This window comes from Theropithecus gelada, chromosome 7b, assembly GCF_003255815.1.
Source record: "Theropithecus gelada isolate Dixy chromosome 7b, Tgel_1.0, whole genome shotgun sequence".
Taxonomy (NCBI): Eukaryota; Metazoa; Chordata; class Mammalia; order Primates; family Cercopithecidae; genus Theropithecus; species Theropithecus gelada.
In genome coordinates this window covers 61,253,380-61,272,466 of record NC_037675.1, presented here as the reverse complement: position 1 = coordinate 61,272,466, position 19,087 = coordinate 61,253,380, and the positions used below count along the sequence as shown (strand labels likewise).

General features: G+C 37.2%; 1 protein-coding gene across 1 annotated transcript in view; it reads right to left on the bottom strand.

Moving 5' to 3' along the window:
- Window positions 1-15,715, bottom strand: part of LRRC9 (leucine rich repeat containing 9) — a 139,046-nt gene extending 123,331 nt beyond the window's left edge. The window contains exons 1-6 of the mRNA XM_025392508.1: window positions 15,017-15,715; window positions 6,804-6,884; window positions 6,312-6,530; window positions 3,726-3,866; window positions 3,103-3,166; window positions 2,740-2,810 (exon numbers count right to left, since the gene is read on the bottom strand). Of these exons, the coding sequence (XP_025248293.1) occupies window positions 2,740-2,810; window positions 3,103-3,166; window positions 3,726-3,866; window positions 6,312-6,530; window positions 6,804-6,851 (543 nt within the window). The 5' untranslated portion in view covers window positions 6,852-6,884; window positions 15,017-15,715. The remainder of the gene's footprint in view (window positions 1-2,739; window positions 2,811-3,102; window positions 3,167-3,725; window positions 3,867-6,311; window positions 6,531-6,803; window positions 6,885-15,016) is intronic.
- Between the last annotated feature and the right edge of the window lie 3,372 nt (window positions 15,716-19,087).

Below are 19,087 nucleotides of genomic sequence, written 5' to 3'. Positions count from 1 at the left end.
GAAAATTAGAATTTCCATATAGTAAGTATGATTTAAAGATTTAGTGTAGTATCTTAAACTGGCAGAACTAGAAGGGGAAAGATACACGTGTGCATGTGAGTGCATGCACACACACACACACACACACACACAATCCTGTTATCTATCTTACTGCCTGTCCCTGTCACAACTGTTACCACCCTCTGAGTGTCTCTGGTTTCTATCATGGCTTATTTTCCACGTTTAATCTGATCACCTATCTGATGGCCTCAGTGTTGGTAGAGACAATTTGCCATGGCCCTAAGCATTGCTTCACACTCTTGCTTGTTATGCCAAGATTGTAAGGTATTGACTGCTCTTTACCCATTTCTCAGTGTTGTGTGTGCAGATCTTCACGTGGAGGGCCCCACTGGTACTCTAAACTCAACATATCCAGAACCAGACACATTCCCTTCCCCTCACCCCCACAAAACTAGCCATCATTTTTCTGATTTGTATATTTTTTGAGCTTGCTAAGAACTGTAATCACAGATTCATTTTGGACTCTCTAGCTCTTCACATTCTACTAGCTGTGAAACTCTGCAAATTCAACAACCATAATGTCTCTTGCATCTATTTCTTCCTCGTCTTTCCTCCTCCTTCTCTTCTTCTTCTTTTCTTCTTTTTTCTCTTAACACTCCAATTCGTAGTCTCACAATCTCTCATTTAGATTATTCCTGAAATCTCCTGACTGGGTTTTCTTCTTCTAGCTGTTCCAAGTCAATAAACACTAACTCCAGATCACTATCCCTAAAGAACATTTCTGATCATATCACTTTCTTGCTCAAAAATTTTACAGCTCTCTGTTGTCTATAAAATACAGTCTATATTCGAGACCCAATTGACCTTTCTAGTTAACTTCCAATATTGCTATATATACTCTATATTCCAGTCAAATGACAATGCTGGTGTTATTCAAATATACCCCTTGATTTCTCACTTCCCTGTGTTTGTACATATTGTTTTCCCCTTCTTAGAATGCCCACGCCCTACTACCCAGAAGATCCTCCCACCAATGCTTGTTCAAATTCTGTTGACACTTCAAAGTTCTTATCAAATATTTCCTCTTGAATTTCACTAATAGAATTTTGTTTACATATCTTTTTAAGGGACTTAATCTGCCTCATTCTATAGCTTTTTGGTATTTTTATATTTTTGCCTGAGTAGAATAATACCTACTTTAATACTTATGAACTCAAAGTTATTTCTATAGTAAATTTACCTTTCTTCAATATTTTCTAGAGGATGTGTTCGAATATGCACCTTCAGTCTTACACTGTCAAAATTATAAATGTCACCTTTTAACCAACATTATATGTGATAAATATTAAGTCCCTTTATTTGGTTGTTTCTCTTTCATTCATGTTCTTGACAAATGTTTATTGAGATTTACTACATGTCCAACACTATGTTAAGGGTTGTGGATATAGCAATGAAGAGAACAGGCAAAGTTCCTGTACTCAGAGAGCTGGTATTCTAGTAAGGGATGTGCCAAGAGGAAAAATAAAACAGTGGCACAGTGATAGCGAGTGCTGCAGGTTGGGGAGGGTTGTGAGGGTTTTCCTATTACACCTAAATTGGGAAGGAAAGGTGTCACTTAGAACATAATATTTTGACAAAGACCTGAAATAAACGAGGAAATGAGCCATGCAGGTATATGAGGAAAGAAAATTCCAGCAAGTGCAAAGGCCCTAAGATTACTGTGTGCTAGGTATATTCAGACTAGTGTGGCTGAAACTGGACAAACGAAGGAGAGAGTGGTAGACGCTGTAGTCAAAGCGACAGGTTGGGGGTGGTGGGGTGGCTAGATTAGGTAGTCTTATGGCCCATTATAAGAAATGTCTTCTACTCTGAAAGAGATGAGAAGCCAAGGGAAGGTTTTAAGCAGAAGGTGATTTTTATCTGACAGATTTTTAAAGTTTCCATAAGGCTTCTGTGTGGAGAACAGATCTATAGTAGGGAAAGGACAAACAGGAAAATTGTTAGGAAGCTTTTTTCCATTAATGCAGGTTAGAGATCATAGTGTCTTGAATCAGCCTGGTAGTGATGCAGGTGGTAAGAAGTGATCAGACTCTGGACATATTCTGAAGGTGCACCCAATAGTACTTGCTGATGGATAGGATGAGGGTATGAAGGAATAAGAAGAGTCAAAAATGACTATAAGGATTTTGGCTTAAGTTACTGGAAGAATGGAAACTCCATTTAGAGAGGTGAGGAAGACTGCAGGAGAAGGTCTGGTAAAAGAAAAATTAGTTTGCATTAAGATATGTGTACAGTTCTGGAGAGCTGTCAAGGAAGGTAAAGGTACTAGTTTAGAGTAATCAGTACACAAAGGGTATTTAAAGTCTTAAGGCATGATGAGACTATTTAGAGAATAAATGCAGACAGAAATGAGAAAAGATGTCAGTACTGACCAAGGGAAGTCCATATCTTACATGCTCGGAGAGGATGAAAGAACAGAAACTGAAGAGATGTAGCCAGAAAGATTGGAAGAAAACTAAGAGAAAATGGTATCCTAAGAGCCAGGTAAATAGTTATTTGTTTGGTTTCAATAGTGTCAGATCATTAAGGCCAATGTGGTCAGATGACTTTCAAATTTCCTGGAGCATCAGCCCAAAATAATGAACTTATTTCTTAATGGGGGACTTTTTAGTACAGTTTCTGCAACATAATGGTTCATGATTCAGGATGATAAATAAAAATTATTCCACTTAAACATACCTTGAAAGAACATACTTGGTTACCAGAAAGGTTTAATCTTTCCAGTTGTTCATTGGAGTCAAGACATCGACCTTTAAAAAATAAGATGAAAAGAATTAAATTTATTATTTTACCTTCTGTTTATATTCTGTCATACTTCTGAGTTGTATGTAGCCATCATTTCTTGCATATAAACAGATTGATGGTACCATTGTGTAATTAGTAATCACTGATTAATGAGTAATATTTTCACAGGTTTCAATATGCTTTGCAAATATATCACAGAAAAAAGCCTAAAAGAAAAAAAAATCTAAGCATATACTTTTTATATTGATGAAAAATGATTATAGCATTATCTCAGATTCCAAATGAAATAGTACATACCAATGCTATTTATTAGATTTCCAGCAAGGTTGAGATCTTTTAAATTCTTCAAAGTTTGCAAACCCTAAAAATTTAGACAACATACAATTTAGAACAAATAATTAAAATTAACATTTACAAATCATCCCTGATTAATCTGGTTAGTTCTCCAGGTGCTCTGAGCACAGGGTACTTTGTGCATCACAAGCACAGAAGGAAATGAGTGCCTCCAAGAAGCCACCTTTGTTCTCTATACTGGAACTTAGAATTATTGGAGGAGAGAACAGGAAGCGGAGTAGAGAGGAAAAAAAGGAGGAGTAGGAGGAAAAGAATACATCACACAGAGTATATTTATAATCTTAGGCAAGTTATGTAACTTCTCTAAACCTCTTTTTTTTTTTAACCTTCAAAGAAAGAATAACAATGCCTTACCTTTTAGGCTTGTAAAGAGTAAAGAAAGTAATGTATACAATATCCTCTGTACCTTATAAAATGCTATATACATGTTAGGTCTTTTTGACAACAATAATTGTACCAGTCATGAATAGTTTGGCCTTTAACTACAATATGATCTTGAACATTGCGGTTTAAACTCTACAGTAGTAATTGGTTTTACATATAGATAATTGAAATTATTATCTTACCTCAATTATTTTAATTGAATTGTGGTTCAGCCAAAGAACCTTCAATTTGATTAATTTCTCTAAATTTTCTATTTTGGAAATTTTATTAAAATATAAATATAGTTTTTCCAAATTTCTACATTCCTGAAGACCTTCAATTTTCTGTAAAAGAAAAGGATACTGAATAGTGTTAGTTTATGTTTTGCTATTAATCCTTCCAATAAAGTAGGTTTCTAAGTATATTTTCTTTTAAATATCATATTTTATTGCAAAATCAATATCCAGCAAAATGAACTGTTTTAAAAGAAAAAAATATATTCCATGTTTTCCACTTAAATACAACTATTTTCAATTTTGCATGTTCTCTTTAAATTTTAATCAACTCTATATCTATTTATATATGGTTATGATTACAATAATATTTATCATATATAATCATATATTTCTATATTTCTATATGGTTATGATTATAATAATATAGAAATGATTATGAGTATATGGTTATGATTATAACCATGTAAGCACATCATAATCCTAATGCACATACAATTTTGTGGGACTCTTTTTAAATTAAGACTGAAATGTTTTCATAATCCTTCAAATTATATTTAATAATTATGGAATATTTCATTAAGTTTATAATTGTCTGAAAAATTACCTGATGTATAGCATATTTATGTTTCAAATTTTTAGTTATAAATAATGCTGCAACAAGTAGCTTCATGCATATGGTTGTTTTCTGCTATTGAGTTACTTTTCTAGGATAAAATCTTAGAGTAGGGACTTCTAAGTCAAAACGTATGCCCCGTACATTTCCATGATGGCTCTTGATGTTTTGCAATATTTCTTTTCAAGATAGATGTTATAATTTCAACACAACCAATAGTGTCTAAGTGGACCAATTTTATAACTAAGTAATACTGGCTATGATTTGATTCGATTACTAAAAAGTAGAATATGTTTATGTTTTAATTCCTTATTTCTGCTTTTCCTTTGCACAAATCAATTTATTTATTTATTGAACTTTTATTTTAAGTTCAGGGGTGCACGTGCAGGTTTGTTATTTAGGTAAATTTCTGTCATGGGGGTTTGTTGTACAGATTACTTTGTCACCCAGGTATTAAGCATAGTACCCGTTAGTTATTTTTCCTGATCCTTCTCCCACCCTCCACCTTCAGTAGGCCCCAGAGTCTGTTGTTCCCCTCTATGTGTCCATACGTTATCATCATTTAGCTCCCACTTCTAAGTGAGAACAGGTGGTATTTGGTTTTCTGTTCCTGTGTTAGTTTGCTAAGGACAATGGCCTCCAGCTCCACCCATGTTCCTGCAAAAGACATTATCTTATTCTTTTTTATGGCTGCATGGTATTCCATGGTGTATACATAGCACAGTTTCTTTATCCAGTCTACTACTGATGGGCATTTAGGTTGATTCCATGTCTTTGCCAGTGAATACTGCTGTAATGAACATACACGTGCATTTGTGTTTATGACAGAATTGTTTATATTACTTTGGTTATATACCCAGTAATGGAATTGCTGGGTTGAATGGTATTTCTGTTTTTAGGTCTTTGAAGAATCATCACACTGTTTTCCACAATGGTTGAACTAATTTACACTTCTACTAATAGTGTATAAGCATTCCTTTTTCTCCACAACCTTGCCAGCATCTGTTATTTTTTTGACTTTTTAGTAATAGCCATTCTTAGTGTGAGATAGTATCTCACCGTGATTTTGATTTGCATTTCTCTAATGATCAGTTATTTTAAACTATTTTTCTTATGCTTATTAGCCACATGTATGTCTTCTTTTGCAAAATGTCTGTTCATGTCCTTTGCCCACTTTTTAATGGGGTTGTTTGTTTTTTTCTTGTAAATTTGTTTAGGTTCCTTGTAGAGGCTGGGTATTAGACCTTTGTCAGATGCACAGTTTGCAAAAATTTTCTCCCATTCTGTAGATTGTCTGTTTACTCTGTTGATAGTTTCTTTTGCTCTGCAGAAGCTCTTTAGTTTAATTAGATCCCATTTGTCCATTTTTGCTTTTGTTGCAATTGCTTTTGGTGTCAACGTCATGAAATCTTTGCCTGTTCTTACGTCCAGAATGATATTGCCTAGGTGGTGTTCCAGCATTTTTATATTGGGTTTTGCATTTAAGTCCTTAATGCATCTTGAGTTTAATTTTGTATATGGTATAAGGAAGAGGTACAGTTTCAATCTTCTGTATATGGCTATCCAGTTATCCCAGCACCATATATTGAATAGATGATCCTTTCCCCATTGCTTGTTTTTGTCATCTTTGTCAAAGATCAGATAGTTGTAGGTGTGTGGTCTTATTTCTGGGTTCTTTATTCCGTTCCATTGGTCTATGTGTCTGTTTTGTACCAGTAACTTGCTGTTTTGATTTGATTTGCTTTGATTACTAAAAAGGAGAATACGTTTATGTTTTAACTCCTCGTTTTTATTTTTTCCTTTGTACAAATCAATTTCTATCCTTTGCTCATTTATCTGTCTTAACCCATGCCTTATGCATATATTTCAATGAATTATTTTTCTAAAGCCAAAGAATTCAGAATAAAATATTCCGTGTAAGGTTTTATGTTTACACTTACCTCTATGCAGCACTCAGCAATCCAAAGTTCTTTAAGTTGTAAACAAGGCTCTAACCCTGCAATTTCTTTTATATCTTGAGCAACAATGGTAAGACTAGTTAAATTAGGAAATAATGATAATCCGACTATACGAGGATACCCTAAGAAAAACATCTCCAACTTTGATGTATCTGATCCTTCTTGTCCAACCATCTCATAAGATAAGCCATTGCACAAACACTGTTTTAAAGGAAAGAAATTTGGTCATTACCTATTTTAAATAATCAAAAGATTACTTTTACCATTAGAAATTACAAATTGTCAATTGCACTGATGCCATTTTTGTAATCTCACGAGAGAAAGTTATATCACATATATGATTATTCTCTGCTTCCAAAAGTCACTAGGTAGAGGAAATCACTAAGTAACCCTTCCAGCTCTAGAAAGGAGCATAAAAACTTTCCATTTTCTATTACTGCAAATGTTATAAAAAGAAATTTGACTTTGACTCACCAGTTCTTTAATTATTTCTTCTTGGTTTAGGTTTTCACTTTCAATCATCTTCCGTTAAAAATAGTGATCATAACATTATAACTGTTAAGGAAAATGAAAAAATGAAATAAATATTAAAGTCATTGTCATTCAAAGTTGAAATAGACCTTAACGCTACTAAGGTTGAACCACCCAACTGTAGTTTGAAATCTTCACATAGTACATTACCAAGTATCTGTATAAACTCTGAGGGGGTTTTCTGTTAGGATGTTATTTTTTATTTTAATTTTAAATCTCTCTTTCCATAATTCCTTCCCTTTTGTTGTCAGTATACCCCTTTGGTATAAATTTTTTTCCACACAATGAGCCTTCAATACTTGAAGAAAATGGTCATCTCTCATCTACACTCTTACCTTACTCACAGTTGAAGTTGTTAGTTCTCTCACTATATACTCATGTTTCTCTCATTTGAACAGGCTCTGGTTGTCCTTTGTATTACACTGCGTGTCTAAAAGTGAACACAGTTCTCTAAATATACTTAGACTGCAAAGAGAAGAATCCTTAGGGCTTAGCAACATATTTGGCATAGTAATAAATGTTTATTTAAATAAATACTCCAACTTCTCCTTCATTCTAGAGAATATGAACCAATTAATACTCAAGTAGCTTCAATAAAACTTAATCCAACTTTCATAATTTGTAATATTTTCTGAACATTATTCCAGATATATACTATCTAAAAAATATAAGAATCCTGCTTTTAATATAATGACCTGACAAGGAGAGATGTAGAAAATGGTATACAGTATAACCCCTTTCTTTACAATAGCAACTCCCCCATAGGCATGTGTGTATATATGTAAATGCATGTATGTGTATAATTATTGTCAGGAGAAAATATGGAAAGATATATACTAAGTTGTTAATATGAGTTTCCTTAGATGCAGGTGAAAGTTGTTGTGACTAGAATATAAATGTAAAACTGGATGGGGATAGATTCAGGCAAAAATGGAAAAGAAAAAATGATACTTTTTAAAAAGCATGTTTAGAATTGCCTAGTTTGAGTGTATAGACATTTATTATTTCTACCATGGGTACACATTTGGACTGTTTCCAGTTGGGGGTTAAATAGTGCTTCTCTGAAAATTTTGTCATACAGGTCATAGCTACAAATTTCTTTGGGATTTCTACCTAAAAGTGGAATGAGAAACAAACAACTATTGTTATTTGCAACATGAGTGAGTTTCACGTAAACAAATGCTGAACAAGAGACACGCAATGAGTAATACTTTATGACTCAATTCATGTAAGACAAACAAACTATAGTAGTAGAAGTTAGGATATTGGCTACCTTTCAGGGAAGAGCAACTAAGAGGAGGCAAAAGAGGGGCTTCTAGAGTGCTCATAATGATGTATTTTTTGATCTAGGTGCTGGTTATGTTCAATTTGAAAATAAAGTTAGATACCTAAGATGTGTGTGATTTCTGTATGTATGTTATACTTTAATGAAATTCTACCTAAATTTTTATTTTAAAGGCATTTATATGCTCATTTTTATTCATTTATGCAAAATTATGTACATGTGCTGGCATATACATAAACTAAAATGTTAAGAAAAAAAGATGATGATTTGAGTCTGTGTATTGACCTATCTTCCCTCCCCAAATCCCACTAGAATGACTACAGAAATATGAAAACAAGAAAAGAATATAGCAGTGCTACAAAAAGAGCAATGATTGCCAGAAATATTGAGAAAGGTCTTTAAAAATGACACAGACAACATCAGATTGGGAAAAAAAGCCCATCAACACAAACCAGAGTCTGTTCTCACACTGCTAATAAAGACATGCCCAAGGCTGGGTAATTTATAAAGGAAAGAGGTTTAATTGACCCACAGTTTCACATGGCTGGGGAGGCCTCAGGAAACTTATAATTATGGCAGAAGGGGAAGCAAACCATCCTTCTTCACAAGGCAGCAAGAGGCGGGATGAGAGCTGAGTGAAGGGGGAAGCCCCTTGTAGAACCATGAGATCTTGTGAGAATTCACTATCACAAGAAAACATGGGGGAAGGTGCCCCCATGATTCAATTATCTCTCCCTAGTCTCACCCTTGAAATGTGGGGATTATTACAATTCAAGATGAAATTTTGGGTGGGGGCACAGCCAAACCATATTACAGACCAAAATTTAAGGTACCAGGGAAAGAAGTTTCACAAAACGATTCTTAAAAATCTTCAAATTGAGAGCAGAAGTGGTTGGGAAAGGGGTAGCTGTGTATTATACATAAGGGACCAAATCAAAGGAGTTTGAGAAACGTACCAGAAAATTGCACACAGTCTGTATTTGTACTCATGCTTTGTAAATTGAGGACATTGCCCTACCATGCTGAATGCTATGGTTTAAATGTGTCCCCTTCAAATTTCAGGTGTTGCCAATATGATAGTATTAAGAGGTGGGCCCTTAAGAGGTAATTTGGTCATGAGGGTTCCTCCCCTTCCAAATGGCATTAGGTGCCCATTAGCTGCCCATTTAAAGGGCTTGATGGAGAAAGTTCATCCCTTTTTTGCCCTTCTGACTTGGCCATGTGAGTACATACTGTTCCTTCCCTCCAGAAGAGGTAGACTTCAAGACATCATCTTGGAAGCAGACACCAGATGCTAATGCCTTGATATTGGACTTTCTAGCCTCTAGAATTGTGAGAAATAAATTTGTGTTGTTTTTAAATTGCCCAGTTTCAGGTATTTTATTATAGCAGCACAAAATAGACTAAGACACTGAGTCAAGAAGGAGGGACGGGACCCCAGCTAGCACCACAAAGAAAAACACAGTCAGTAAATTATCCTAATACATTGGACTCTGTTCATTCATTCACTCATTGTTAATATTCATATTGAAGGCATAAGACAGAACCCCAGACAGAGAATGACAGGGGTGGGAGGAAAGAGAAGATCAAGACCTTATCAGATGATAATGTGGAATCTGGGCAAAGAAATGAAGGATATAAGGGAGTGTGAGTGCGAGCCATGCGGGAATGTAGAGAAAATGCATACAGGCGAAGGAAACAGCAAATGAAAAAAAAAAAAAAAAGTTGGGGCGAGGGGCAGTGAGAGAGTATACGTGGCATATTTGCAGAATAGCAAGGAAAATTATGTGTCTGGAGTACATTGAGAGAAATAAATAATGGTAGGATGTGAGGTCAAAGAGTTATTTCAGGGTCAAATCATGTGCTATCTTATAGACCTTTATGAGGATTTTGGATTTTATTATGGTAAGATGAAAAGCTATATGAGGATTTTGGGTGGAGTAACATGAACTGTCATAAGTATTAAAAAGATCACTCTGGCTACTATGTTTAAAATAGATTGTAGGGTTTGGAGCAAAAGCAGGGAGACTAGTTAATGGGCAGTTGTAATAATATAAGTGGGAGAGGATGGTGATTGGAATAGGGTGGTGGTAGTGGCGGTGGTGACAGTGGTCAGATGATGGGTCTATATTGAAGGAAATGCTGTGCATTCCTTCCCTGCTTCCTATTGGCAATTGTGTCTTTATTCCATTCTTGGACAACCTCAGGATATTACAGCATAGGCTGCGAGAGAAGCCAGTCAAGAAAGCAACCTGAAAGAATTTGGAAGCTCCATCAAAGGCCCACACATAGATGCAGGCCACAGTCTTACCTCTCCAGATTTATCTGAATGGTGCACCAAGTTAAAAAAGTGTTTTGCAGCACCTCTACTCATGGGAAGAGAAACCCTTTTATACTGGATTAAAGTCTGTGATTACCAAAGGATAGCCTAGCTGCCCACCACGACACAAAGGACAAAGGCTTCCCTTCAACGCTCCAAATTCACCAAATGGTGTTTTAAGTTATCTTGCCTTTGTCCAAGATATCTATTGTAGAAGGAATTAAATCATTCTCTTTGTTATATTCAAAATGATCACATACACTAGGACCTAATTTTGGACTTTCTAATCTGTGTTTTTCCTTAGCTCTGTCTATTCCTGCACCAGTATCTGTTTTTGTTTGTTTGTTTGTTTGTTTGTTTGTTTTTTAAGATGGAGTCTTGCTCTGTCGCCCAGACTGGAGTGCAGTGGCGCGATCACGGTTCACCCTTAGCTTCACCTCCAGGTTCACGCCATTCTCCTGCCTCAGCTTCCCGAGTAGCTGGGACTACAGGTGCCCGCCACCACGCCCAGCTAATTTTTTTTTGTATTTTTTTTTTTTTTAAATTTATTTATTATTATTATACTGTAAGTTGTAGGGTACATGTGCATAACGTGCAGGTTTGTTACATATGTATACTTGTGCCTTGTTGGTGTGCTGCACCCATCAACTCGTCATTTACATCAGGTATAACTCCCAATGTAGAGTCGGGGTTTCACAGTATTAGCCAGGATGGTTTCCATCTCCTGACCTCGTGATCCCCCAACCTCGGCTTCCTAAAGTCCTGGGAGGCGTGAGCCACCACACCCTGCCATATCTGTTTTAATTACTGTGATTTATATTGAAAATTCCCACCTCATGTTCTTTTTTGGCAGTTTCCTGGATATTCTTCCATATTTTTTTCCAAATAAAATATATGATTATTTTGTATTTAGTTTTTAAAAATTCTGTTGGGATTTTGATTGAGGTTGCATTGTAAAGATTAATTTAGGGAGAACTTCCATATTACAGTTTTGAGTAATCCTCAAGAACAAGGTATAGCTCTCCATTTATTTAAGGAGACTACTTTTCCTTGGAAGAAACATATGCCCATTTGGGATACAAATCTTACCTCTCACTTCAACTTGTTTTCTCTTCATCAATGCCCTTATTTAGCAGAAAATCTTATTCTAATTCAACAGCTAATTAGAAAAATACAATTTAATTATAAAACCCCAAATTCTATAAGTTGCATAACTATTTCTGAATTACAAAGATGCTAGACCTTCCTGGTACTTACAAGTCTTGTATGCTTTCTCCAGTCACAAATGGACTCAAGGGTTCCAGATGAAGTTACTGAATTCATCAAGAGGTGAATGTCCTGTTGGCCAGCTTGTAACCACTCTCCTGCTCTTTGAAGCTCTTTCAGGGCCGGCCCATTTAAGAGGCTAAAGGTCTTCTCTAGTTCCCCCACAAAACCAGAAGCCACCAGGAACTTCTATAGCTTTTACACCTCAAACTGCATATCTTGGATTAATCTTTCCACTTTGGATTGCTGCTGGAAAATTTCACCTAACCAGCATGGAGTTGAAGTCACTACAAATGTATGACCTCTAACTTCAGTTAGATCTTCAGCAACAAGTGTTTTATATTTTCCTCTCCTAGGAGAGTGGGACTAGAGACTCGAGATTCATGACACTACTGACTATTCTAAACTTTCACCAGTCTTTTCAAGGTCTTTCTCTCTGTCTCAATAGATTATCTTGACCCCATTTTCATAGAGAACAGTGGTGCCATCAAATGTGTGTTTCTTATTTCCTTCCCCTCAAACATGTATTTTTCTTTTCCTTCTGACTCCTGTCTTAGTAGGTGTTCTTCCTTTTGTCCAAAACAAATCCCTTTTCCTATGTATTGATCCTGTCCTTATCTGTCTCTTTCAGAATACTGCTGTCAAATTTTCCTCTTTCATTTATTCCCAAATTTCCTTCTCAAGGATCTCTTTTATTTCTGTATATAAATATTAGGTCTTTCCTATATTAAAAAGTCTCTCCTATGTTCTTCTATAAATAGCTGTTTTTAGATACCTTTATGGTAAACCTTTTAGATAATCATTAGCAACACGTCACTACCTGCATTCAGTCTTGTATTCACTGCCATCTAGACTGAGGACACCTCAAGACACTACAGCATGTTTTTACCAAGGTCAACAATAACCTTCTAATTGCCAAAGACAGTGGACATGTTTCAGTTCTCAACTTGACCCTGACGTGGCATCTGACAATGCTGATGATTCTCTCCTTTAAGTTTTCTTCTTTGGTTCAACTTTTCTCCTTGGCTTCTCTCTACTTGTTATTTCAAAGCTACTTTGTGCTTTTCTTTTCCCCTTTTTTTTTTTGAGATGGAGTCTCACTCTGTCGCCTAGGCTGGAGTGCAGTGGCACAATCTTGGCTCAATCCAACCTCTGCCTCCCGAGTTCAAGTGATTCTTCTGCCTCAGCCTCCCAAGTAGCTGGGACTACAGGCGCGTGCCACCACGCCTGGCTAATTTTTGTATTTTTAGTAGAGACGGGGTTTCACCATATTGGCCAAGCTAATCTCGAACTCCTGACCTTGTGATCCACCCGCCTCGGCTTCCCAAAGTGCTGGGATCACAGGTGTGAGCCACTGCACCCAGCCTGCTTTGTGCTTTTCAAACCAATTATTTTCTTCATGGTGAAAAATCCTTCTTTTCTGTGCAAAAAAAAGAAAAAAAATCCAACTGCCCACATGAAAAAGCTCCATCTGAATGTGCCAAAGGCATCTCAAATTCAGTGTGTTACTGTGTTCAAAACTGAACTCATTATATTTTCCAACCAGCCTCCTTCTCCTAATGTATGCCTTCTCTTGAAAAATAACACCACCATTCTTCTATTGGTTGAGCTATTATCCTCAACCAATCTTTGACTCTATCCCGCTAGGTTCATTCACTCATTAAATCCTTCTGCACATACCTCTTAAAAGTCTGACCACATTTTTTTCCTTCTCCTCATTCCAACTGCTTCTGCCTTGGTTCAGGCCCTCATCACCTCACCTTAACTGGATGTCCTCCCTGTAGTCTGTCTTCCCTCAAGTCCATCCTCTGCACTACTGTGACAGACTCCTGAAAGGTAAATCTGCTCATGCTTTACCCCTTTGGAAGCTATTCATGGTTTCCATGCTCTGACTCCTGCCTACCTCACATGCTCATCAACCACAGCCTCCACAGAGGACCCTAGGTTCAGGCCACAACTATCGTTCTCTGGAACTGAATGGGATGTTTCTGTACTTTGGCATGGGCTGTTTCCTCTCCCTAAAATGTCCTTTTCCCTTGGCTGTATGGCATACTCCAGACTTCCCTAAAGATTTAAATCAACACTCTTCTCTCTGAAGACTTTCATTCTCTCTGGTAGTATTATAAGCATTCTCTTTCTTGTGATTCTGGTTAAGACTTGCACATACTCTACGTATAGCACTTGTCACACTGTAAAGCAGTGTTTACGGGCCTTTCTTCCCTACTAGGTTACATGTTCATTGAGGGCAGAAACTATGAACCTATCACAACTTCACTGCCTGGCACATGCTAGGTGTTAAAAAAAAAAAATGTTTAATGGGTTAATTGTCATGCCACAGGCATATGGTATAATTTAAAGACATAATTGTTCTCCATGACCAGAGTACAATGATAGAGTATAAAGAACCATGTTTCTGTCTGCCATGAGCGTTGGTGAGGGTGTTATTCTGAGAAAACTCATTTTTTTTTTTCTGCCCAGTAGAAGTCCTGTATGGGTCAAATTATTTCTTCGTTTGGGTATAAAAGGATCAGAATCCATCAGTTATCACTGACGGTCCAAATAAACCCCCTGCACTCTCTAGACGAGCAGTGTCAGGTTTGGTCAGGGAGCATTTGGTTCTCCCAGCCCAGAACCTTAACTGGTGCAGTAAAGGCTGCATAGCTGGCTGTAGGCCACCCTCCCTTTCCTTCTCTTGAACTTTGTTCTGGTACCCTGACTGCCTCAATAAAGCCACCTCACTGTCTTTCACCATTATCATCACCATTGCACCATTACGGAGTTCCCTTGACCTCAACTTTGCTTCACTGGCGTCTTCCTCTTGGTATGGCTTGGAAGGAAAAAGAGGGGATCAAAGACTCCCGGGGCCCTGCTTACAGGTGATGTACGCCCGAAGGCCACCAGGTGACGGATTCTGACCTTATCAAGAGAGAGGATGGATTCCAGGGCAATCCGATTCAAGTCAGAGTCCACTCTGACTTCCCAATCCCTGTCTTGCAGCAGCAGGCAGGAAACCCTCTCCCGCCCCAGGCCTGGTGTGTACAGACTGCCTATGGCGGTTGCCTCGGTAACCGGCTCTCCACCTCCGGCGACCTCCGGGTGGGAAGGGGGATAAAAGGGGCGGGGAAAGCGGAGGCTGACCCGGGTCTGCATCACGTGGTGGCGGCCTCCAACCAATCAGCGGAAGCAGGGGTCCAACCGGAAGACACCCCGCTGGGGCTCCAGGGGAAACAGCTGGAGCCTCTCCCTCGCAGGCTTCTCTGTAACTGCGCTTATGTTTTCACGCGCTTTCGCCAGTTCGCGGAACGTGACTGAAAGCAACGCGTTATGGGCAAGGTGGCGCAGACCTATTCCTTGCGTCCTCCAGTCTCGCTCTCTCTCACTGAATATCTTTGACTCTCGGGTCCTGGAAACCCGGAGCCTCTCTAACCTTGAGCCCCGAGGGCGTGGCGCTGTGATGTCACAAGGTGGCGTGACAGCCGAGACGAGCCCCGACCCCCAGCGCGGCATCCTTCCCGCGGCCAAAGGTGGCTGACCGCAGCCGGAAGCCGCTGTGCGCCCGGCGAGCCGCGTGGAAGGACGGCGCCGGCAAACGAACGCCCAGTGCGGTCCGGAGAAGAGAGGGACCTTCCAAGGGTCTTCTCGTCTTTCTCGGACAGGCTTTTGAGTGCCTTTTAAGTATTCCAAAATGTTCAGGAGACAACAGTTATTTACAAAATAAAGTAGAATTAAAAGGGGGGAAAGGGGAGACTTTTCAGAGTGGGCAGAGAGGCTGAGAAATGAACTTAGTAAAAGGCAAACCAAAGCAACCGCAGGTCTCGTGTCGTTGTCTAGATCTGCGCTGTCCAGTAGGATAAGCCGCTAACCACAGACTGGCGGGGCCCACGATCGCTTGAAATGTGGCTAGTCCAAATTGACATGTGCTGTAAGGTACGCATTGTATTTTGAAGGCTTAGTATGAAAAAAAAAAAAAACTTTCGTTATTAATCTTCATCTTGATTATATGTTGAAATATTTTTGATACTTTGGGTTAAATAAAAAATATTGTTAAAATTATTGTTTCTATTTTGAAAATGAGGCTGTTAGAAAAATTTTTAATTGCATGTATGACTTGAATTATGTTTCTTTTGGACAGAGTTGCTCTCTTTTATGTGGTTCAGTCGGTTTGTGTAGAATAGTGATGTTCAGTTAATGCAAAATATTGTCTGTAGTGCTCTTTTCTGTCACCAGATGGCCACCTCATTAAATAGACTATAATTCTGAACTGCTTTCCCAAGAAAAAGTTCAGATTTTAGAAATATTCTCATTTAACAATTGTCAACAATTTCAGCATATTTACCCTTATTCAGTTAACTTTATCTGTAACATAGACCGTTCGTAAAGATACATAAACATGGAAAAATTAACTGCTTTTCCCTCTACATTCTTATTTCACAGAAAATTGTTTCTGTCATTAATAGATAATTAGAAATAAGCTAATTAAAATTATTTGTGGCTTAAGGGTTTCAAACTAATGCCAGAAAAGTCAGATTCATAGTTTTTACTTTTACTATTATCTTCTCTGAAATGTAGTTGAATAAGGTGACCTGCTTTGGGAGAATTTTCTTCATAAAGACGAATTAGAGCATAATAGTTGAGATTTCTACAATTTTAGACATAGAAATTTGATCAGAAACCAGTTGAGTGTATTATCTACACTGTTTCTTATTTCGAGGGGTCCAGCTCTTGGATGAAAGTATAGACATTATCAAAGAATATTTTTAGAAATCTACTGGGATTTTCCTGAGCAGTAAAAGACTAGGAGAGAGCTAACAGTTTTCTTTACATGATATAAACAAGTAATTTTAAGATTGTTATTATTCTAGGTAAAGTTCAAGGATTTGGCCGGTCAGCAATTGAGTCTGAGTTCTTGTATAACTGTAGACTTAATAACCATTGGTGACTTGCCAAAAGAAAGCCTTTGTCCACAGGGTAAGTCTTAAAAGAATCGCCTGTTGTTCACATATTCGAAATGTTATTTGATGCAAAAGATGCTTACAGTTAACAGCCATAGAAGCAATGCAAAAAGAGTGATCATTTTTGTTAATCTCCTTTTGTCACTTTAAAGTAGTTTTATCATAAGGTTTTATGTCTGAACAAAAAACGATGGAAATTGAAACTACTAAAGAGTCAAGCAAATTAAGTAATCATCTGATTGAAATAAGACTTCATTTCATTCACCTCTGATCATACTCCTAGACAAAAGCCAAGCCATATTAATTTAAATCTGTTTATTTATGGTAAAGGCATATTGAAGCTAAAAACAATTGGAAAGAGATATTATACCACTAGTTATAGCAAATTTACTATATCATATCCTGAATTAAAGAATCACTTATTTTAACGAAATAGAGGTGACTTTGCAGACCCAAATAAGAAAATCTTGAATTACATAGTTATTTGTTAATTATAACCTTTTAAATAGATTGTTAAATTTGTTTTTCAAAACAGCCCTATCCTTATTGGTAGAGAACTATGGAGAAATCTAATTTCAATTCTCCCTTTTAATAGTGCCTTTACTTCCAGAGAACCAAGTCTGGAGGTTTTAAATGCTAATTCAATTTTTATATTTGTGTAGACATTTGATCCTTATGTAAATGAGTCCTTTCCAGCTAATGATTTTATCTGTAAAATTTTACTGTTTCACATTTAAATTTGATATATCATAAAAATCACAAATGCAGCACTACTTAGGGTTTACTTTGGCACTGGAAGAAATAATTATGTGGTACTTATAAAGTCATCAACAGAGCCCCTGTTGTTATTGATGCCTAGCAGCGAATGTGTATTAAGATCCAATTAAAAGTTAGGGGTTGTTCTGAAGTAAAGTTTTAATTAGACCAACAGAGTGCTATTTCTACTGGGTCTCTCTAAAAATGCTAAATAGCCTTTGTCCCTGATTTGCTGATATATAATTAATGGACAAGCTTTTCTTAAAAGGCAGCCAGAATGGAATTTTAAGAAGGCATTTAGGCTGTTTCAGATACATTTGTTTTTAGCTGTAAGGCAACAAATTGAGGATAATAAATTTAAGCGAGGATGGTAGTCTTAATTCCTTGGAGAGCTCACCGGTTCTTTGTGTCGGAGAAGTCTTTCCTCTCTTCCTCTTTTACTTTCTCTCCTTTAGACCTTAGGCTTATAACGTTGATTATATTTCTCAGGTTGAAGCACATCATCATCACTGGTCTATACAAGAGCGTTCTCTTATTTCTTCTCCAGTTTTTTTTATCCATCCCCCACCCTTATCCCAACCATATTTAATGTTTCTTACATAATTTTAGTTATGTATTTATCTTTGAAAATCAGGCAGTGTTATTTGTGTGTCTATTTTTAATTTTCATAAGTGGTATCACGCTATACATTTTTTTCTGATCCTTTTTTATTCCATGCTATTTTAAGATCTATCCATGTTTTTATATATTCATCTAGTTCATAGATTCCTATTGTCAGCTATGAGAGCTAGCTGGGATGCCAGTAGGAATATAGCACATTTTCCACTGTGTACTCTAGCTCCGTGTCTCTGTTGCTGGAGGTGAAGGGTAGAGCTAAATGGAGGGAATAAGTGGAAGCAGAATGCCACAGGACTGATTACCTTTAGATGGCTCTAGAAAGTAATCTTCAGGGTGTTTTGTTTTTGTTTTTGTTTTGTTTTGTTTTGTTGGCGTGCAAGAATGGTGTGTATGTTGAAAGGTTGTCAAATCATTAGTTAGGGTCTCCTGAGAAGTAGATAAGATTAGATTTGCAAAAGATATAGTGGGCAAAGAAGCAGAAGGTAGGAAGAGTCTTCAGACCACAGTGCAAATCTGATACCTGAGAAAGGAGAGAAGGAAGGAAGGATTGGATAGAGAGAACCTCAGACTATGGTGCAGTTCAAAGAAATGTTCTGCCAGGTTGGTGGGGAGCCCTTGAGCCAAAGTCAACTGTTGGAGGAGTTCTGCATCTAACTTGTATTATGTTTCCTTAGTGTCCATTGTCAGTCACTGAATGCTTTGCTCTGCTCCCTGACACATTGAAAGCTGTCCCAGAGATCTTCCCTGTACAGATCAAAGCAAAGAGTTTGCCTTTTGATTCACGGGAGCAATATATGTGGAGGCTATATTTTCTGTTTTCTGTGCAGTGCTTTGTTTTAGGGGAAGGAATTAGTGAATTGATATGATGAGATAGATGGATTAGTCAGTTGTCATTAGGAAATGTAGCAAAAGAAATATGCATCCAGGTTAGTATATTCTGTCTGACAGTTGACCTGTGGATGATGAGCAGCAAACAGGTCATTACAAATATGGAAAAGTTTGAACAAGTGCTTCTTCAAATAAAAAAAAA